We start from the raw sequence: 21851 nt of genomic DNA, 5'->3' as shown, positions 1-21851 counted from the left end.
ACATTACTTTTGACTGATTTCAAAAAGTATCTCTACTTATTGCGACATTTTGCAGCTTGGATGGTAAACTTTTCATAAACAATGCCATAATATGTCCCCCAGAAATAAAAAATGGACCTAAAAATAAATTTGAACATTTTTGCCGCAAGAGCTATGGTCAATTTAAATATTATTCAATCATTATTCAAAATCCTGGGCATTTTCCTTAACCAAAACACTTGTACCAGTATTGAACTACAACTGAAACATCTAACATGATTATGGTTACAATGCACGCAATTAAAACTGTGCGATCCCTGTATACTAGTATATTAGGCTGTAATCCTGTTATCTGACCACGTATATCAACATAATTGATATCAATGGAAAAGTCAAGAGTTTGTCTTCCTGATATAACTCACGTCGCACAGTGGTTCGGAAATCGATTTTCCTGGCCAAAACCACAATTTGTTTTGTAGTCACCTATCATTAATTTCTACATGGCATTTGATAGTAAACATATTGAAACTAAGGAAAACAAAAAAACAAGTAAGAATGGCGATAATTTCAGCCGGACCGAACTTTTCATACCCTCCATAATGAGTTGTATTAGAGTCAAATGAAACAATTATTTTCTTTCGATTATGAATGTACTAAATTCTGCGCCACGTCAAGGCTTATTCCTATGAGAACTGGAATATGCCAACTGGAGTAATCATTATACTCTACACCGCACTGTGGTAAGGGGTATGATGTCTTTGTGCATTTGTATGTAACATACTCGCACAACAGGAAACGAGATAGACCCATAGTCCTTCTTGGCACTTACATAGAACCACTTTCTGAGTCAGTTTATGCATGTCTCTCCGTCCGTCCGTTCCCAATGTACAGGTCTCATTAATTGTCCGATTCAGCTGGAAATTGGGGAATATCATTTTTAGCCACAGGAAGGAAGCCATTGCCTTTGGTGAAACTAGGTTCAGGTTTTGCTATAGCTCCCATATATAGTTTTGGTCGATTTTACCGATGTGTGACTTAATTCGCTATATCAAAACGTGCACCTATACAGACAAATTTTCGGGCGAAAGATTTTTCACCCCAAAAAAGACTAAATAGCAAATTTCAGTCATTTTGATGAGATAATATGGCTAAAACCTTCAAAATGCCGAAAATCGGGAGATACCGTTATATATGTTTTCTATATCAAAACGTGGACCTATACTGCTAAACTTACGGAGAAATATTTGTGTAGCCTTAAAGAAGACTAAATACCAAATTGCACCTACTTCGGTAAGAAAATGTGGTTACAACCTTCAAAATAGCAAAATTCGGAAGGTACCGTTCTATGGGTGCAATATCAAAACGTGCACCCGACAATCCTGGCAAATTTCTGGGAGAAAGTTTTTTGGTCCCAAAGAGGAATAAGTACGCTTCTATGGGGGCTAAATGAAGGCGTAGACCTATAATGATAATTATTTTCTGGAATATTATATATCCCCATCGAAAACTAAATACTAAATTACAGCCATGTCGGTGGGATATCGAGACCATAACCTTCAAAATACCGAAAATCCGGAGGTACCGTTCTACGGGGACTATATGAAAAAGTGGGCCTATACACGTAAATTTCAGGTGGAAAGTTTTATTCTTTCTACGAAGATTAAATATCAATTTTCGATTGAGGCCACAAACCTTTAAAATACCGGAAATCGGAAGGTACCGTTTTGTGGGGTCTATAAGAAGGCGTGGACAGGTATAGCCCATTTTCAATAATAAACATCCTAGGAGTAATATAAACTTCTATCCCATATACCAAATTACAAAGCACTATCTTTAAAATTGCGAGCTGTTTCTTGATTTCAACAGACAGAGGGTCGGACAGACGGACATGGTTATATCGACATAGAATTTCATGTTGATCAAGAATATATGTTAAAAACTTAATTGCCTTAACAATTCCATTTGAAAAAAATAAAAAATTTTTTGCGAGCACATCAACTATTTTTGCTATGGAGGTTAAGGAAAAAATGCTGGTTTCAAATCTGTTAGCGTTCACAAAATTGGCAGATGCGCGCAAAAGTTATATCGGTTTTTATTCTCTCATAAAGAAAATTATTTATTTGTTGTATTGAGTTAAGTTAGAAAAATGTATTGATATATAAGTTACAGCATTTGATATATATCCGTAGATGCACCATTATTTCTAAAATTTGCTTTTATTTTCGCGGAAAATCAAAAAAAAAAAAATCTGGAAACAAATCTAAATTATACTACCTCAGAGTCCGTATAAACCTCTAAAATATTAATTAAAATACGTACAGAATCTAAACAAAGCGTAAAAAATGTGAAACCCAAATTATAAACATTGGTTTTATAAATTGCATATTATAGAAACAACAACCGGGAAAAACTTATTGTTAAAATATTAATCCAAATATATTTTTTGATTTAGAAAAAAAAACTATTTGGTAGTTCTCCAACTATTTCGCTAAAATCCGATACAATAATTAACGTATACTGCTAAAACTTCATCAAGAAACATGGTTTACCATCGCGAAAGCTTAACTGCTTACTGTTATAACTTATAAGGATAGGAAATTAAGAGTAATATTGAATTTACATTCATTCAAAAAATATGAAAATTAAAAAGGCTGTTATTCGCGAATTAGTAAAAGTCGGTTGATGTGCATCCCATTTTTGATACTGCGAATAAATCTCTTTCAATATTTTTGCATATTTCGATGTTTCACTCAGTGGCCATTGTATGCCGTCAGTTGCATCACAAGATGCAAAAAACCTTAAAGTGGGTAAAAGTCGCGCAATGTGCATACGATTTTGATGCGCATCCGGTTTCATAAGCGCCCATCAATATACCTATTTCAAATAAATTTTTTAAGAACCGCGGATGTGCCTCCACATTCTATTTTGCGTAACTATATTACTCGCGACCCATATTACTCGCGTATTTCTGCAATTTATGACATGATTTTTCGCAATATTATAATCGCGCATATGTAAACATTTTCAAAGAAACTCGCGGCTTAGTATGCGGATTTGTCAAAATACATTTTTATAGATTTGAAAATGTACTGAAATGCTTTGCTGATGAGCAGCATCACCACAGCAAAAAATAAAGGAAATCCAAAGTCTCATTTTGAAAAAGTTTCCGATTTCACTCAGAAATCCCCATATATACCTTACTAGCTGAACCCGGTGCGCTTCGCTACCCCGACTAAGGTAAAATATAATTTGACACATTTGTTTGTAGACCAATTTTTTCCAACTTTCATTAAAATCGGGTATATATAGCGTGTTTGGTGCATCAAATACATGAAATCGGACGAAAATATATATGGGAGCTATATCCAACTCAGAAGCGATTTGGATACATTTTGGCGCATTTATTTGTAGGCCAACTTCCATCACACATTCCAAATTTCACAGAAATTGGACATATATAGTGTGTGTGGTACATAAAATCAGCCGAAAATATATATGGGAGCTATATCAAAATCTGAACCGATTTCAATATAATTTAGAAAATTTATTTCTAGACCATTTTTTACCATTCTATAGAAATTTGCATACAAAATCTAAATTTTTGGAGGATTAAGGCCAAATTTCAAAACTTTTTATAGCTTATGTTACTTTTAGCCCATGTAGTGATATACAGTATAGTCTCGATAATCCGGACACCACATGTTTCGGCGATGTCCGGATTATCGAATTGTCCGGACTACCGAGTAGTTACAAAAACAGTTATTTTTGTAAGTTAAAACACTAATAACGGACGTTTACATGATAATAACCTGACATTTAACCAAAACGAATTCATTTTAGCAAAAATCACGGGTTGCGACGATTTTTAGACTGAGAGCAGCTATCCTGGCTACCAAATTTACTTCTTAATTTTACTTCTCCATCCTTATTTAGGTGACATTTCCCGTGTATTTACACCCAACACCACATTGTGTGTCTTTGTGCATTTGTATGTAACATGAAAAAGTAAACAAGATAGACCCATAGTTCCTTTTGGGGATATACATAGAATCACTTTCTGAGTCGATTTATGCATGTCCGTCTGTCCATGTATATTTGTTCGCAAACTACAGCAGACATTTGGGGAGCATCACTTTTTAGTCATAGTAAGAACGCTATTGCTTTTGGGGAAAATCGGTTCAGAGTTAGATATAGCTCCCAGATACATTCTCAGCCGATTTAACGTATTTGCTGCACAAACGCCCTAATGTTTGATTTCAATGAAATGTGGAATGTGTGACTGAATTCGGTCTAAAAATAAATGTGCCAAATTACATCGAAATCGGTTCAGATTTGGATATAGCTCCCATGTATATATTCGCCGGATTTCACGTATTTGCTGCACCAAACACGTTATATACGTCCGATTTTGATGAAATTTGGAATGTGTGGCGGAATATGGTCTAGTAATAAATGTATCATATTATATAGAAATTAGTTCCATATTATATATATATATATATATATATATATATATATATACATCCTACGACTTTCTTACTAATCAGAAGGCTAATGAACTAATTCCTTTAGAGGAAACGAACATCCAGATTTTTAAGGGAACTAGGTTACCCAACACTGGGGTTAAAATACCCCATAGACATCTATCAATGGTTGAACGGTAGAAAACTTATTATTATGCGCGATGTGGACCGAAAACTTTGAAAAACTTATTGGTGTCCGGATTACACTATGCAACACTGAAAATGCAAACAACTTTTAGAATGCATTTTTCGAAAGTACATATTTAGACTACAAAAACCCTAGTAGGGTTTTGTCCTGTCAGATCCAATTCGGATTTTATGGCCTCATCTAAACCGGGCTAAATCTACACTTTTTTGCATTTATCAGGCCTTTATCTCAGAAACGAATAGGAATTTGGCCTTGCTGTCTTTAGCAATATTGTAGCCCTAAACTAGTAGAACTTATCTTTTGAAAACCCCACACAAGGAAAACTCCATCTAGGACATTAAAATCTATAAAATATAGAAAATTTTACATAATTGCTGAAATTCTGGTCAGTTTCGGCTAAACTATTGGGAGTTGAACCAAGTAACCTTTTGCAAAAATCTTCCAAATAAAGTTCTCAACTATTCTTCGGAACATGCTGAAACTTTAAAATGCTTACTTGATATTGTTTCAGCGGTATTTTGCATCATATCTTTTGCAACACCTATTTCAAACACAGTTCACACCAACAGTTTATTCTCGCATTTCAGATTTCACTACATTATTGACATTTTTATTAAATCGTCGTTGAAAAATGTAATAAAAACAAGGGAATAGAGGCATTTTACAAAATGACATGTTCTGGAGAGTTGTGTATTACATTCCAGGGAATATTTTTCCAAAAAAAAAATATTCAGAAAAAATTAACGGTTTTGGAGATACGGTGCGAAATTGTGGCATTTTTGCATATATTTTGAAATTTGAGGCAAGAAATGTAGTTTTTCGAGTTCATTATTTCTCCAAATAATTTATTCTTGTCCTCACCTACAAATTTGCTTCAGAGTTCAGAAGAAGATTCGCATTGGTTTCAGAGATATAGCCCCGAATTTCTGTAAAAACTCAATATTTAACCATGTTTAGATGGGGCCATAAAATCCGAGCTGGATCTGTCACAACAAAACCCAACTAGGGTTTCTTGTTGTTTGGGTCTGTACTTTCAAAAAAAAAAAAAAAAAAAAACAAAATAAATAGACAGACGGACACAAATCGATTCAGAAATTTATTTTATGTTTATCCCTAAAAGAAACTATGGGTCTATCTTTTTTTCTTATCCATGTTATATAGAAATGCACAAAGGCATTATACTCTTTAGCTCTGTTAGCTGAAATGTTGGTAGGGAATTGAAGATCGGATAAACCAATCGTTTCCCCTATACAAGTTCAAATATTTCAATTTGTGTCCTGTGCGTCAACATTTTCGAGCACCAAGAAAAAAGGCTGGTGATGAAACTATTAAGGCACAGGGCAAACACAGCTCAATAGTTTCATGATGAAATTGCTTTGGATCCGGGATATTTTTGGTTCATACGATACAATGTCGATACAATGTTTTTGATTATTTTGTTCATGGCTATTTGTAATATTTCAATATGTACTTTGTTATTACGTTTGTTCTTTCCCTTGTTAATGTTACCAGCACAAACGCGACCAGTGAAGTGCAAGAAATAAAATAACCACTGAAACATAACCAGCACTACTGAAACGAAACAAAAACAATATACATATGTATGTATGTTTATATGTTTGTCCGTCAGTCAACCATACATTGTTCTTCTGTTGGCTTAACGGTTGTCCCGTTTCCAAGGCAACAGTGTCAAACCCTTAACAACCATATTCACTGCAACGAACACCCGACCTCTGGCAACATTGCAGACATGGCCTGTAAGGACAATGGCCAAATTCAAGTGGTGGTAGTAGTGTTAACTCGTTGCCAGACAAGCTGGCGTTAGTTGATAGCATTTCAAGCATTCTCGCTCGTCATTTTTCAAACCACAAGCATTTCGGTCTTTTTTTGCATTGGATATTTAGAAAAAATGGAATAGGCCAAAGGATTTCTGGTCAGTTTGTTTCCTTTTTTGATGTTGCTTTAAAAGTATCTAAACCATTTTAATGTGTTAAACAAAAATCTAATGTATGTGCCTACTTAGTTAGACTGGACCATTGCATCATTAACACTCACTCACACACTTGGAAACGAACTGTCTTTTATTCATCTATGTTACTGAATTTTACATAAAATAACTGCGTAATAGTGGCGACAGAAACTGCATTCCAGCTAAAAAATTAATTACATTCTGCAATGAATGCGGAAATTACTGCGGATGCCGTTGGCATTCCTCAGTCTACTGGTACCGAGGAAACAGTTTCCACCCTGACACCATTAACATCAGCGCCACAACCTCCCCCCACAGCTGCTGGTCGTCCACCAACGTCATTACTTTTTTCGGTACGTATTTTGATTGTTTGTCGTTGTGTGGCTGGCTGTTCGGTATTTTGAAACAAAACAAAAAACGGAAAACATGTGACCGTTGAGGGATCGTCAATGCCGTCTAAACCAATCTGGCCTGGACCTTTTATTCAATAAGTGTACACTAGACTCCAGCACAAAAATGCTTACTCGGAAACTCGTTACGAACAGCTACCTAGCCATTCAATCCATATGTAAATTTTGTTGAAAATGAATTTAAATTTACCAAAACGAAATTGTTTTCCTAGCGTGGAAATTTAGTTAGCAGCCGCTTGGGAGGCGATAAAGGAGCACAGGCACGTCCTTCCACATCTGTACGTGCCGTGGGCTATGCAGCCAATAACAGCGGATCTGCTGGGCAACGCTTTGACCAGTTTTTCGTTGAAAAGGCTAAGCAGCAAACACTCTCATCAGCCAACGCATCTGTTGTGGCCAAAAAGGAAGTAAGGTAAGTACAGCAAAAAAAGTGGATAGGTGAAATGTTGTGGTACAGAATGACACGTTTTATTTTTAAAGTCCCCAGGTGAAATATAAAAATCTGGAAGCAAAGATTGTTAAATTACTGGAATCCTCAATTGTTTTAGCAGCGAAGGCATCAACAAACCGCAAACTGAATGGGGAAATTGGCGGTCAGGAGACAGTAACTTCCGAAATGAAAGCTGCTGCTTCCGATGCACTTAACAAAGCCAAGGAAGCGTTTTCTTTGGATCGCACGTTGCACAGATTTCGGGATCAACATGGCGAAAATATTTTTCATAATTTTGATCTCACATATGCGGTAAGTTATTCTGAAATGAGGTTGCATGATGGGTAGAGTAGTTGCTCCACCAATTCTGTCAGTCATTGATAAAATAGATGTACATTGAAATTGATGATTTTACATTTATTCATATTCAATATTTACGGATGTCAAGTAGATTTTGCAGTCCACATGTATTTCATCGAAGCACTCAGGGCGAAAACAGATGGTTTTCCGAAACGGCAACATGCGACGTAAAATTGGCCGTTTTCAGAACACTAAATTTTCATTTTCAAGATTTATTTATTGTCACGATGAACGCGGGAAGTATAAAAAATTGCATTCACTTTAATTCTAATGTCGGTTGGAATCCTCGGAATGCGAACGTTCACCCCCTTTTTTTCCTTTTAGTATTATGAAGTGAGTCACATTGTTGCCCCTATAAAGTATATATTCTTGATCAGTAGTGCGATTCTCTAACTCATTTTTTGAGTTACCGACAAAAATCGTTAACATTAAAACGAAAAATTATGATTCAAAAGTTCAAATAAAAGTTGACACCACTGTTGCTATCGGTAGAACTTTACGACTTCTTTTCATTGGTCGCTAACTTACCGAATAATATCGTTAATTACCCAAATTATATATATTATAATTTTACCGACATTTGTCGGTAACTCAAAAAAATGAGTTAAAGAATCGCACTACAGCATAACATTCTAAGTCGAAATATTCGGCTGCTCGTATAATGTTTGGTATTGAAAATGGGCTATAGGTCCACGTCTTCATACAGCCCCCAAAGAACGGTACCTCCCGATTTTCGGTATTTTCAAGGTTTTAGCTCAATCAATTCAATTTATCCCACCGAAAAGGCTGAAAATTGGTATTTAGTCTTCTTTGGGGGAATAGAACTTTCCACCTGAAATTTATCCGTATAGGTTTACGTCTTCATATATGTAGCTCCAAAGAACGGTACATCTCGATTTTCGATATTTTGAGTTTGCGCCCTCAATATCCGACCTCATTAACACACCGAAATAGTTGAAATTTGGTAGTTATTTGTCGTTGTGTGTGTACAACTTTCCATCTGAAATTTGTCGATACATGTAGTTCCACTTCTTTATATAGCCCCCATAGAGCGGTGCCTCCCTATTTTCGGCATTTTGAAGGTTGTGGCCTCAACATTCCACCGAAATGGCTGAAATTTGGTATTTGGTCTTCATTTGGGGTATCAAATTTCCATATGAAATTTGTCGGTATAGGTCCACGCCTTCATATAGCCCTCATAGAACCGTACGTGCCGAATTTAGATATTTTGAAGGTTGTTGCTACAGCAACTTACCGAAATGTCTTTGTTGGAGGCAAAAGCTTTTCTGATTGAAATTCGTCGGTATAGGTCTACGATTCGATATAGACCCCATATAACGGTACTTCCCGATGTTTATAATACTGAAGGTTGTGACGTCAATAATCCACCGAAAGACAGAAATTTGTTATTTAGTCTTCCATTGGGTTATAAAATGTTCCAGAATAGAATTATCAGTATAGGTCCGCGAGTATAATATCCCCCATAGAAACGTACCTCTTGATTTTCGGTATTTTGAAGGTTTCACCGAAATATGGAAATTTCGTGTTTAGTCTGTTTTGAGTCTAAAAACTTTCAGCCAGAAATTTGTAGGTATAGATCATATAGTGTGACTGTAGTGGTAAGAGTACCAAAAATACTCTCCGATTGGCACAACATTTAAAAATGTTGTTTCTAATAGATTTTTCCTATTTTTTAATATGTTCATACCAAAGAAGTAATGTTAAATAACAAACAATAAATTAAAAGTATTAATTCTAATTTAAAAGCACTATACAAGTACAATATAAAGAAAACAGTATGTACGTCCGTGCTTGTGTTCTTTCGTTGGCGTCTTATCAACGACTGAATGCAAGACAATAAAACAACAATTGACGCTAGAGTATGCTTTCGTTCATCCCTGGTATAGATCGACGTTTTGATATAGGCCCCATGGAACGGTACCTTCCCGAATTTCGGTATTTTTAAGTTTGGCCACATTGTTTTACCGAACTTGCTTTAATTTGGTATTTAGTCTTCTTCATTTTACTTCAATACAACTCGTGGTGGTGGTGCCCTACTTTTTGCAAACGCTATTTTAGCAAAACTGACTAAAGTGTCGGTGAGAAAGTTAATTTGCGAGGCAATAGTGGTTATGTCTCCGACCCTAGGTACTAATTTTGGGGTCTAAAGACCCGACCACGATCACTTTTTTAATATGTTATATCTTTAAGAGAATGTACCGGGATAATCCTGGTGAAAATAGGCTGCATATAATCCCCTGATGAAAATAAGCTATATATTTTGTGGAATTTCGGCGCGCCATGCCCTTTGTGTTTGTGGGATTGGCCAAGTCCCACCATAAGAAGTGTGCCGTCGTTTTTGTCCTCCCTGTGGGCGGCTTTCCATATCTGCCGTCTCGAGTTTGCAGCCGTAACCATGGGTACCGCCGCTTTGGTCAGGTAAGGGGTTTACATCCTTTCTGACTAGCTCCAAAGTCTCACTTGCATGCCAAAGACCTCGAGCATGCGTTCCGTCTTGAGCGTGTATCTTTATCCCTTGACATATACCACCGCTTTGGTATTATAAACGAAATGGCAAAATTATTTGTAACCTCGATCTTATTTCATTACATCAATGAAATCAGTTTCTTGTTTACAATGAATCCAAAAAGCTTTAAACTTTATGAAACGTAAACTTTTGTAGTTTTGAATGAAATATTTCATTATATCAATTTTCATAGCATCACAGAGACATATTGAGTAAAACCATTTCATTGACGCAACCAAGCTGCCATTTTATATTTTGAAAATTTTACTTAATTGACAAATATCTCTGCTTTTTTGGAGTATTGTAAACATGTAACCTGCTAATCAAAAATGCCTGTAAAACTTTAAGTCAGTACCAACATTAATTTTTTGTCTTTTTTTGCAATCGCCTCTTTATTGACAATATTTAAAGATTAGACATTTATCATTACAGCGCATTGCATTGTCATAGTTTTTATCTGACGATCTAATTGACTCAGTTCTTTGAGTTTTTTATATTACATACCTTTGCGGTAATAATAGTACATTTATGAAAATATGTATATGGTAAATTTCAAATTTCTTTTTCAATTCCATTGAAAAAAAAAATTAAAATTTTTTTGCGAGCACATTCGCGATTTTTGTGTCTTAGGTTAAGAAAAAAATTGTGGTTTCAAATATGTTCGCGTTCACAAATTTTGATGCTGCACCCAAAAGTTATAGGGGGTTTTATTCCCCTATAAAGAAAAAATATTTAAAAATTCCCTTTGGGTTTTAATAAGAAAATATATGTATAAATCGTTTACAGAATGTTATATCTATCCGCTGATGTTAAAATATTTCTAAATTTGTTTTTATTTTCGCGGAAAATCAACAAATAATGAAAAAATCTTATAGTAAATTTAATTTATTCTAACTCAGAGTTCATATAAATCTCAAAAAAAATAAATTTAAAATTTCTACAGCATCTAGACAACGCATAGAAATATGTGAGACCAAAATTATAAAGATTGGGTTCATAAGATGCATATTACAGCAACAACAAAAGACAAAAACTTATTGTGGAAATATTATTTCAAAAATATATTTTTTGGTTTAATACGAAAAATTGAAGAAACATTTTTAGGAGTTATTCTACTATTTCGCTAAATTTCCATACAAAACCTTAAGTATTTTGCTAAAACTTCTTCGAGGACAATCGTTTGTCATCGTGAAAGTATATTTGCTTAGAATGATAAGCAATAGAGTTAAGAAGTACAGAGTAATATTGAAATCACAATCAATGAAAAAACACAAAAGTTAAAAAGCGTGTAATTCGCGAATCCGTTTAAATCAGTTGAGGTGCATGTGCTTTTCGGATACAGGGAGTCCATGTCTATCAATATGCATGGATTTTCCCATGTTTCATTCAGCGGCCAAAGTGTGCCATCAGTTGCATCTTACTATTCAAAAAACAGTCAAGTGGGCAAAAATTGCGCGATGTGCATATGATTATAAGGTGCATCCGATTTCAATGGCCGCCTATTAAAAATACGTCAATATAAATGATTTTAGACAGATTCGTCAAGAACTGCGGATGTGCCACCACATCCTATTTTGGGATAAATAGGGATATTACTCCCGAATCTTTGTAATTTGTGACACGCGTATAAAGGGTTACATTGATGTAAAAATAATCAAAGAAAATCGCGGTTCAATTCGCGGAATTATCAAAATATATTTTTGCAGAATTTCCTATTTTCAAGGTATATATATCCGGCGTTTTAGTGGATGGATTCGAACGTGAAAGGTCTTATTAGATCCGGCACGTAAAAAAACTAAAATCACGCGGGGTTCAGGGGTACCTGTACGACAGTTGTAAATTTTAAAGCCAAAAAATAGTTTTTTTCAGAAAATTTACGCATAAAATTTTGGCCTTTGGACTCCTATTACTAGGAAGCTGTACGGAGCACACTCATGAGATATACATCGAACGACGTGGAATCGCGAGTTCTACAATCCTGTAACTAGTTTGAAAATATTATCCAGTTGCACCATATAATTATAAGAAAAATTCGAAAAACACTGAAATCAAAACTTCAAAATGTCAGCATCGATTTTAGTGGGATGTAGTGTATATATCGAAAAATCATGCACTAGAAGCATGTTTCCCAAGGGGTATTCTTTAGTTCTTTCCTTGAGTATAGGTTTGAATTTTGCGTGGTTTGGCCAGAAATTAAGAAAGAACACAAAAAAACTTGTTTACTTCAACACATTTTTCCCATTTTTTTATATTAACACCAACGCAGCTTTCACGAAAATTAATTGTTATGGTCCATATTATGAGATCTTGGCTAAAACACTTCAATTAATATAAATGTATTCATATTTTATAAAATATATTAACAGTTCGCGACTTATTAAATGGTGAACCTCAACTTCAACGATTGTAAAACTTTTTTGAATATTACCATATTGATTTCGAGAGGGCTGTAATTATTCTGGTTCAGGTAGCCATATATCATCTTCTTCTTATATATAAAAGACAATGTGTGCATGTTAGTATGTTTGTATGTTCCGTATAGACTCAAAAACGGCTGAACCGATTTTCTTGAAAATTTCAGGGAATGTACAGGGAACACCCGTGATGAAAATAGGCTATATACTTTTTGAATTTCGGAAGGGGCGTGGAAACTCCCCAATGCCCTACTTTTTAAAAACGCTATTTTAGCAAAACTGACTAACGTATCGGTGAGAAAGTTAATTTGCGAGGCAATAGTGGTTATGTATCCGACCCTAGGTACTAATTTTGGGGCCTAAAGACCCGACCACGACCACTTTTTTAATATGTTATATCTTTGAAACTACTGAGCCAATTTTCATAAAAATTCAAGAGAATGTACCGGGAAAATCCTTTTGAAAATAGGCTGCATATATCCCCTGATGAAAATAAGCTATATATTTTGTGGAATTTCGGCGGAGCGGGGTTTGAAAATTAATTCGATAGACAATGGTGGTTGTGTCTCCGACCCGAGACACTTATTTGTGGCCTTAGGACCCGACCACGCCCACTTTTTTAAATATAGCTCCAAAACGACTAAACCGATTTCCATGTCATTTTCAGATGATGGCGGAAAAAGGCTATATATTTTGTTGGTGGTGGTGGTGGAGTTCGGTCGAACTTAACGTCGTTCTTACTTGTTGTGTTATAATCTTTATAAATTCGGAAGTCAAATTTCAATCGCCAAATTAAAACGCGTTTTTCTCGAAACTACATTTTTTGAGATGTGCCACCCTTTGAGTAAATGAGCGATATAATAAATAGTATCACTCGTTACCTGTACTTATGTAATCACATATTTTTGGGAATTGAGGGAATTAAATTTATAAAGTTTGGATATTTTATATTATTGTGGAAAAGTACACCACCAAGCACGTGAAACCAAATCTCATCCAGAACATTAAACACTAAAATATGGCTGAAATTACATTTTTAAATGTTATTAAATATCTAGTTGTGAATCGTAATAAATAGAGTTTTCTAAATCCCTTTTTGTTTCTATGTTTGCTAAATTCCCTATTGTATGAAATTCATTGCCTGGGCTCACCTTTAATTCTATTATCTTTGCTTCATTAAGGACTTTTGCCAAGTTAAAACTTCAAAAAAGAAAAAAAACTAAAACTTTTACAACAAATTCCATTTTTCATCTCTTTCTTAGGGGCTGTCTATCATTCTGTTTACCAGTTTCATTGTTTGTTCCATCGTCTGCACTTCCGACAAGTCATTCGAGAAAATAAGTTATGCATGCTCAACAACTGATACCAAGCTCTACTTTCAATTCTCACACCTACTTTTTACATCCGGCAGCAAATTTATTCTTTTCTTCTGAACCATAAGCATACCCGGATGGTTGTTCACACCCTTTAACATATTTTTCAAGAGTTAGGTTTCCTTTCCTTCTCTTTCTGTTTCTGTTTGGACACTTTCACTTTCTTTAACGGAAAGAGGTTCAATAACTTTTGGTTGAGTAGGATGCACGTAGCACCACATGCCACCACCCACCCACCAATGTTTTGACTAACTAATCCATTTTTCGTCTATTAAAACTTTTGCAGGTCTTCTTTAACTTGGCCGAACAATATGAGCGCAATGATATGCACATCGAAGCGTTAAACACCTATAGCATCATGACGAAGAACAAAATGTTTCCACATGTGAATCAACTGAAACTGAATATGGGCAATATATATTATCGCATGGGTATGTATCCGAAGGCGATTAAAATGTATCGAATGGCTCTCGACTCCGTGCCGAACAATCTGAAGCAATTGCGTTTGAAAATCACCCAAAACATTGGCATACTATTTGTGCGTATGGGTCAATATGCCGATGCGGCTGCCAGCTTTGAGTTTATCATGTCTGAGCGAGCAGACATACGAAGCGGCATTCACTTGATACTTTGCTATTATGCCATGGGTGATGTGGATAAAATAAAGAGCACTTTCCGAAATTTATGTGATGTCCAGCCGATGGAGGCTGAAAAGGATTTGGACAACGAGAACAGCATACTGAAGCTTCAACAACATGTGGTCAGCGAACAGCAGAGCAACCACGACCAACAGTCTCCGCCTCACCAATCTCAACGCAATTTACATCACCAGAATGGATTCGAAAACTCGCCAACGGCCGAAATAGAGGTAATCAATAGCGTAAACGGTAGTGACCGTGGCGGAAATGGTGGTGTCAGCAGCAACTTCGACATCGATGATAAAAATAACAATACGAATAATGGCGGCGTCGGTGATGGCGACAGTGGCAGCAGTTTTACTGGTAACGTTGCTGGTATTGGTGCCGGTAACAATGCCTCTGACCAACATCGCCCAAAGACTGGTTTAAGGCCTGTCGACCGTAATGGCTACATATTTCAATCGCTGAAATCCGACGAGCTGGCAATTTATATAAAGCAACGCAAAAACAATGAAAAACGCGCCATAACAATGATTGTCGATTTAATTTCTCCCATCATTGAGGAAAACTACAACGATGGTAAGCGGAAGTATGAAATGTGAATGCGTATGTATGTATGTATATGCGTATGTATGCTTTTTCGTAAAAGTAGAAATGCCATTTGTGATTTCTCATACAATAGTTAACAATATAAACAATATTTGGCTGTTAATGCATTGGCCTGTTCCACAAATTTTAGCACAAAACATAAAGTTTTAATTTATAGTTTTCAATTATAAAAAAATATGCCACCCAGAGTCATTCTGAATACGATTAATGTGAACAAAACCCCCAATTTTGGTCATAACTGACTTCCAAAATATTTATGGAATCTCATATTAAAATGAAAGTAAGACACAAATTTAGCTCAAAATATTGTGAGGTACGCAGGGGCAATTTTGATAGAAACTTTCAGTAAAATCTGAATTACTTCTTTATGTCGTACTAGCAAAGTACCCGCTACTTCTAACATTTAACTAATATGACATTTTTCAAGGAGAATGTTAAAAAATTGTATGAAATATTTTCATTTCCATTTAGTACCCTTCGTACCCATTATTACGATTTTCTAAAACTGCCTCAATCACTTTAACAGTAATATTATTTCCAAATTTCAGGGTTCCATCGCTTTTATTTCACCCAAATCCAAATTGTATCAAATTCAGTACCCATACGAATTTCCAAAACGAATTCACAAAACTTCATCAATCCTACAGTCCAACAGTATTCTTAGTTCCAAATTTCTGGATTCCAGCTCTATCCGTTCGCTCAAATCCAAATTGTACCAAACTTAGCACCATTTAGTACTTTTCGTACGAATTTCCAAAACTTACCCAATCCACAGTCCAACAGTATTCTTAGTAACGAATTTCTGGATTCCAGCTCTATCCGGTCCCTCAAATCCAAATTGTGCCAAACTTAGTAACATTTAGTACTTTTCGTACCCATAAGTACGAATTTCCAAAACCACCTCAATCTTAATCCCCAATTTCAGGATTCAAACAAAATAAAATTGTATCAAATTTATTACTTTCGGAAACCAATAGGTACGAATTTCCAAAATTTCTTCAATCCTACACCCCAACACTAAATTTCAGGATTCCAACTCTATCCGTTCACCCAAATCCATTTACCATTTAGTTCTTTTTATAGCTATAAGTACGAATTTCCAAAACTACCACAATCCTATACTCCAACAGTAATCTTAATTCCAAATTTCAGGTTTCCAGCTCTATCCGTTCATCCAAATCATGGTTGTACTAAATTTACAACCATTTAATGCTTTTCATATACATTAGTATGAATTTCCAAAACCATTTCCATATATCAACACAACTTCTCAACATTGATTCCCATACCAAATTTCAAAATTCTAGTTATATGCGTTAAAAATATACAATTGGTACCAAATTTAGTAACTTTTATTACTTTTCGTATACTTGTAGTTCGAATTTCCAAAAACCCTTTGGTACATCTTTTTAACTTCCGTCAGTGACCCTCATTCAAAATTTCAGAATTTTAGCTCTTAACGTTAGCCTAACACAAAGAGTACCATATTTAGTACCTTTTAGTACTTTTCGTACCGTTCTAGTTCGAATTTAAAAAACCCGACCTTATCTCACCCCTACACACACTCAAAATTTCAAGTTTCTAACTTCAGTCGTTTCGGCTGGGTGATGGTATGTCAGTCACTCACTCACTCAATTATCACTATACCCTACACTACTATGTGGAAAGGGTATTATAAGTTTGTTTTGGTAAAAATTCATGTAACACCGCGACATATTCGTCGGAGACCCCCCAATGTGGTTACCAATCTTCATATCTCGGCGAGATAAAGCGATTTTGAGATGTGTGTCCGTCCGTCCGTGTGTCCGTCTGTCCATTATAAATTGTAATCAAACTCCAGGCCGCAATTATGGACCGATCGTCACGAAATGGAGGTCGGTTTCACATCAGAATAGATCGCTATTTTAATTGGTGATGATCGTGAAATATTTAGCGGGTGAAATGGACCAAAAACATAATTTTTATTGGATTTTGTAGGTGTTCTGTAGGTCGCAATAATAGCCCGCTCGCGTCGAATATTCGAACGAGATAACAGTATATGAAAAAGAAAATGCTTGCAATTTAAGATGGTGATCGGATGATGTTTAGAGGGTTAAGTGGACCACAACTTTTGTGTGAAAATTGTGAAAATTTTTAATATACCGGTTATATCTTTATTCGTGGAAGACACATTCCGGCCACGTATATAATATTTGGAAGGCCAACTCTTGCTCTTTCCATTGATACCAATTATGTTGATTTAAGTGGTCAGATAACAGAGTTACAGCCTAATATACCCAGTTTTTTGCTTGTAGTGTAATCATAAGCACACTATAGGTCGCAATTATAGCTCAATAGTCACGAAATTTTGCACAAGGTTTAGGTCAAAGAAGATGTCTAAAATTTTGGATGAAGATCTGATATTGTTTAGCGGGTGAAAAGGACCATTACTTTTGTACGAAAAATAAAAAAAATATTTTTGGTCGATATTTGAGTTCCTGGAGGGCATACACCGGCAAAGTCGCCTATATATGGAAAAATAACTACTGACGTTTCCTCTGATGAAAATTGCAATAATATGTGTGTTTGATAACGGGCCTACTGCCTAATATGTAATGAGTTGTCTGAAGAAGGCCACATCTTCCTCCCATGCTACAAATTGTCTCTATCATGACAGAGAAATTCCCAGTTTTTTATTGCGTGGAGCCCTAGCGTATTACTTGTCCAATTGTCCAAAAGTAAAAAATGTAGCAGAAAGGACTAAAGAACGCCAATTTTCAAATTTAAGATCATTTATTAGAAATGTATAATATATAACTGTTCCACTCATATCAGTGAGTGTACCCCAATTAATATTAGCTCAGTGATATGTAGACAGCGGAATTTTATAAAACCTCTACTTTTGTCAAATTTTGGGACTGGGCATATTTTTGGCTTCTGATTAAATTGCAATCGAAATATATCACAGAAAAATTCGTGTATTTTACATATTTTCGTATGCAATAAATATTTCAATAATATCTTCTAAAATGTTTGTGTGCACATTTTTATACCCTACACCACTATGTGGTAAGGGGTATTATGTGTTAGTGCATTTGTATGTAACATACAAAAGGAAGCGAGATAGACCCATAGTTCCTTCTAGGGATATACATAGAATCACTTTCTGAGTCGATTTATGCATGTCCGTCCGTCCGTCCGTCCGTTCGCAACATACAGGTCGCATTTGTTGACCGATTTCGCTGAAAATTGGGGAATACCATTTTTTTTAGCCGTCGGAAGATCAAGTTCGAAGATGGGCTATATCGGTCCAAGTTTTGGTATAGCCCCCATATATATTTTCGGCCGATTTCACGTATTTTCTGTAACACACACGCTATATATGTCCGATTTCGATGAAATTTGGAATGTGTGACTGAATTTGGTCTAAAAATAAATGTGCCAAATTATATCGAAATCGGTTCAGATTTGGATATAGCTCCCATATATATGTTCGCCCGATTTCACGTATGCGATGTACCAATCACGCTATATACGTCCGATTTTAATGAAATTTGGAATGTTTGACTGAATTTGGTATAGAAATAAGTGTGCCAAATTATATAGAAATCGGTTCAGATTTGGATATAGCTCCCATATATATTTTCGGCCGATTTCACGTATTTTCTGTACCAAACACGCTATATATTTCCGATTTCGATGAAATTTGGAATGTGTGACTGAATTCAGTCTAGAAATAAATGTGCCAAATTATATCGAAATCGGTTCAGATTTGGATATAGCACCCATATATATTTTCGGCCGATTTCGCGTGTTTGCTGCTCCAAACACGCTATATAAGTCGGATTTCAATGATATTTGGAATGTGTGACTGAATTCGGTCTGGAAATAAATGTGCCAACTTATATCAAAATCGGTTTAGATCTGGATATAGCTCCGATTTATATTTTACATATTCACAGTGGTGTAGGGTATCATATAGTCGGCCCCGCCCGACTTTGATCCTTTCCTTACTGGTTTCTGTTAAAATTCTCCTCAGACAAGTCAATAAAATAGGGAAATCTGTAACCACAGCTATAACCTTCAAAATATCGAAAATGGGGAGATATCGTTCTATGGGAGGTATATTAACAGCCTGTTCATGTATGTCGACCGAAAGGTTTTTTGCGCTTCGAAAGAGGAAAAAAATCATTTTCTGTTCATGTAAACTCCTTTAAAACGAAAATCTATGCGACCGACAAGGCTAACGAAATAACACGTAAACGTACACTTTTCCATTCAATTTGGGTTTATGTATTTCGAAAGGACTATCTCTTATAGAAATAGAATGTCAAAATCACTCACTTGCCTTGTAGCTGCCGAGTAGAACGTAAAATCGCGAATAACACCGAAAATCTTAAAACAAACTTATGCAACACATTCTTGAAACAAAATAAAAATTTTGTAGACACGTTTTTAAGGCTGTTTCATTCATTATTTTGAAGAAATCAATCAAATAAAATAATTCAAAATACCGACACATTTTATTTTCTCAAAAAAACAAATCACACATATTCCAATGTTTATATGTATATGTGGATTTTGTTTTCATTTCTCATTTGGCTCTCATTTATGGAACATAGTTGTACAAATGTACATTCAAATTAGTAGTATTTCGCATAGGATACGTAACGACAGTCGCACGATAGTTTGCGAAATACATGAACGCATTTTTAGACGGAAGTGAGTGCCTGCTTTCCTTTCGCACAGATTTCCGTGCGACATACATGAACAGGCGGTAAGACTTAGATCTATACCGACAAATTTCAAGTGGAAAATCTTATACCCCCAACGAAGACTTAATACCAAATTCTAGCCATTTCGGAGGGATATTACAAAATACAGAAAACCTGCAAATTTCAGGTTGAAAGATGTATACTAGGGTTATGACTTTTTTATGAGTTTTGCCATAAAATTACATAAAATCATAATTATAAGGTGATTCGATGAAAAAACCTCACGCACAAAATGATTTTAAAATTTGAATTTATCAAAATTATGGAAAATTTTTTGAAGTCACTGTAAGCAGATATACAATTGAAAATAAACTTTAGAGTCACATGAGATAATTAAACTGACATAACATTTATTTGTCACTAATTTCCTTCAATTCTGAGAATCGTAAAAATGTCGTAAACGCTTTTATTTAAAGATATAATTTTTTGACAAAAAACAACAAATTTAAAATTTTTTCAAAATGGTTTGTGCATGACCTTTTTCAATATTTGAATGAAATAAACATTAGTATAGTTATTAGTAGGCTTACATTTTTCATTCGTGCAACAAAAAATAATTTAAAAAAAATTCATTTCGTACATTTTTTCAAAAAAATATATTTTTAAAATCGATTTGTGCGTGAACTTTTTTTATATTTCAATGGAATAAACCATAGCGTAGTGATTATTAGGCAAAAGTTCATTCATCCCTGCTACAGGAAATCATTTTTGAGAAGAAATGTCAAAAAGTCATAACCCTATTGTATACCCGCAACGAACAATTAATAGAACATGTCAGCCATTTGAGTGGGATATTGAGGCCACACCCTTCAAAATGCCGAAAATCGAGAGATACCTTTCTATGGGAGCTATATGTTGACGCGGGCCTATAACGACAAATTACAAGTGGAGAGTTTTATACCACCAACGAAGGCTTAATAAAAATGTCAGCCATTTCAGTGGGATATTGAGACCACAGCCTACATATCGGGATATATCAACTTCCTCAAATTTCCATTGTAAAATTATTTATTGGTGCCACCGTGGTTCAATTATATGCACACCCGCCTTGCACGCTGAAGGTCGGGGGTTCGATTCCCGGCCAGCCAACATCAAATTTGCAACGATGGCAAAATATCCCTCAGTAAAGTTGGCGACATTTTTTGAGTATTTCAGGCATGTAAAACTTCTCTAAAGGTGATGTCTTAAGATACGCCTTTCGGATTCGGCGATAAACTGTTGGCACATATGATTGATGTAATATGAATCGTGGTGCACTCCCTGTCCCTTCTGGGATATTTGTGGAACAATTTGATTTGCTGAAAGCTAATTCGCAGGGTGGTGGTGTAGGGTATTGCATGGTCGGCCCTTTCCGACTATAGCCTTTGCTTACTTGTTTATATATAAAGACTAGTTTTTCCAGGGTCCGAGTTGGTGGCCGTCGTATTGAGTTTTCATGAAAATTTTTATGGACTTTATGCTTTACAATTCCATTTCTTTGGGATTTTAAATTTATCAACATAACCTGTAACCTGTAAAATGGTTAAGTCGAATTCTTCCTCTTATTGAGACTTATATGTTTTTAGTTTTTCATGGCTGATGGACCGTTGAAGCTCACCATTTAAGGAAATTTGTAAATATAAATTTGTATATTTTTAATATATGTATGTGAGATGACGTGCCACTTCCAAAATTCATGCCTATAGTACCACGGTACATTCAACATAATTTCATGAAA

General features: G+C 35.3%; 1 protein-coding gene across 3 annotated transcripts in view; it reads left to right on the top strand.

The window, feature by feature from the left end:
• The first annotated feature begins 6362 nt into the window (after positions 1-6362).
• The window catches only part of nompB (intraflagellar transport protein 88-like protein nompB), a 49716-nt gene continuing 34227 nt past the window's right edge, over positions 6363-21851 (top strand). Inside the window, exons 1-5 of one of the 3 annotated variants that reach the window (XM_073992008.1) lie at positions 6363-6583; positions 6674-6972; positions 7242-7441; positions 7510-7771; positions 14420-15350. In XM_073992008.1, the coding sequence (XP_073848109.1) occupies positions 6826-6972; positions 7242-7441; positions 7510-7771; positions 14420-15350 (1540 nt within the window). In that variant the 5' untranslated portion in view covers positions 6363-6583; positions 6674-6825. Of the gene's footprint in view, positions 6619-6673; positions 6973-7241; positions 7442-7509; positions 7772-14419; positions 15351-21851 lie in introns of all 3 variants that reach the window. The other 2 variants (XM_073992018.1, XM_073992027.1) reach the window with 2 other exon arrangements.

Source organism: Musca autumnalis, unplaced genomic scaffold, assembly GCF_047663935.1.
Source record: "Musca autumnalis isolate F117 unplaced genomic scaffold, ASM4766393v1 scaffold_1, whole genome shotgun sequence".
In the NCBI taxonomy this organism is placed as follows: Eukaryota; Metazoa; Arthropoda; class Insecta; order Diptera; family Muscidae; genus Musca; species Musca autumnalis.
This window is presented reverse-complemented; position numbering and strand designations above follow the sequence as displayed.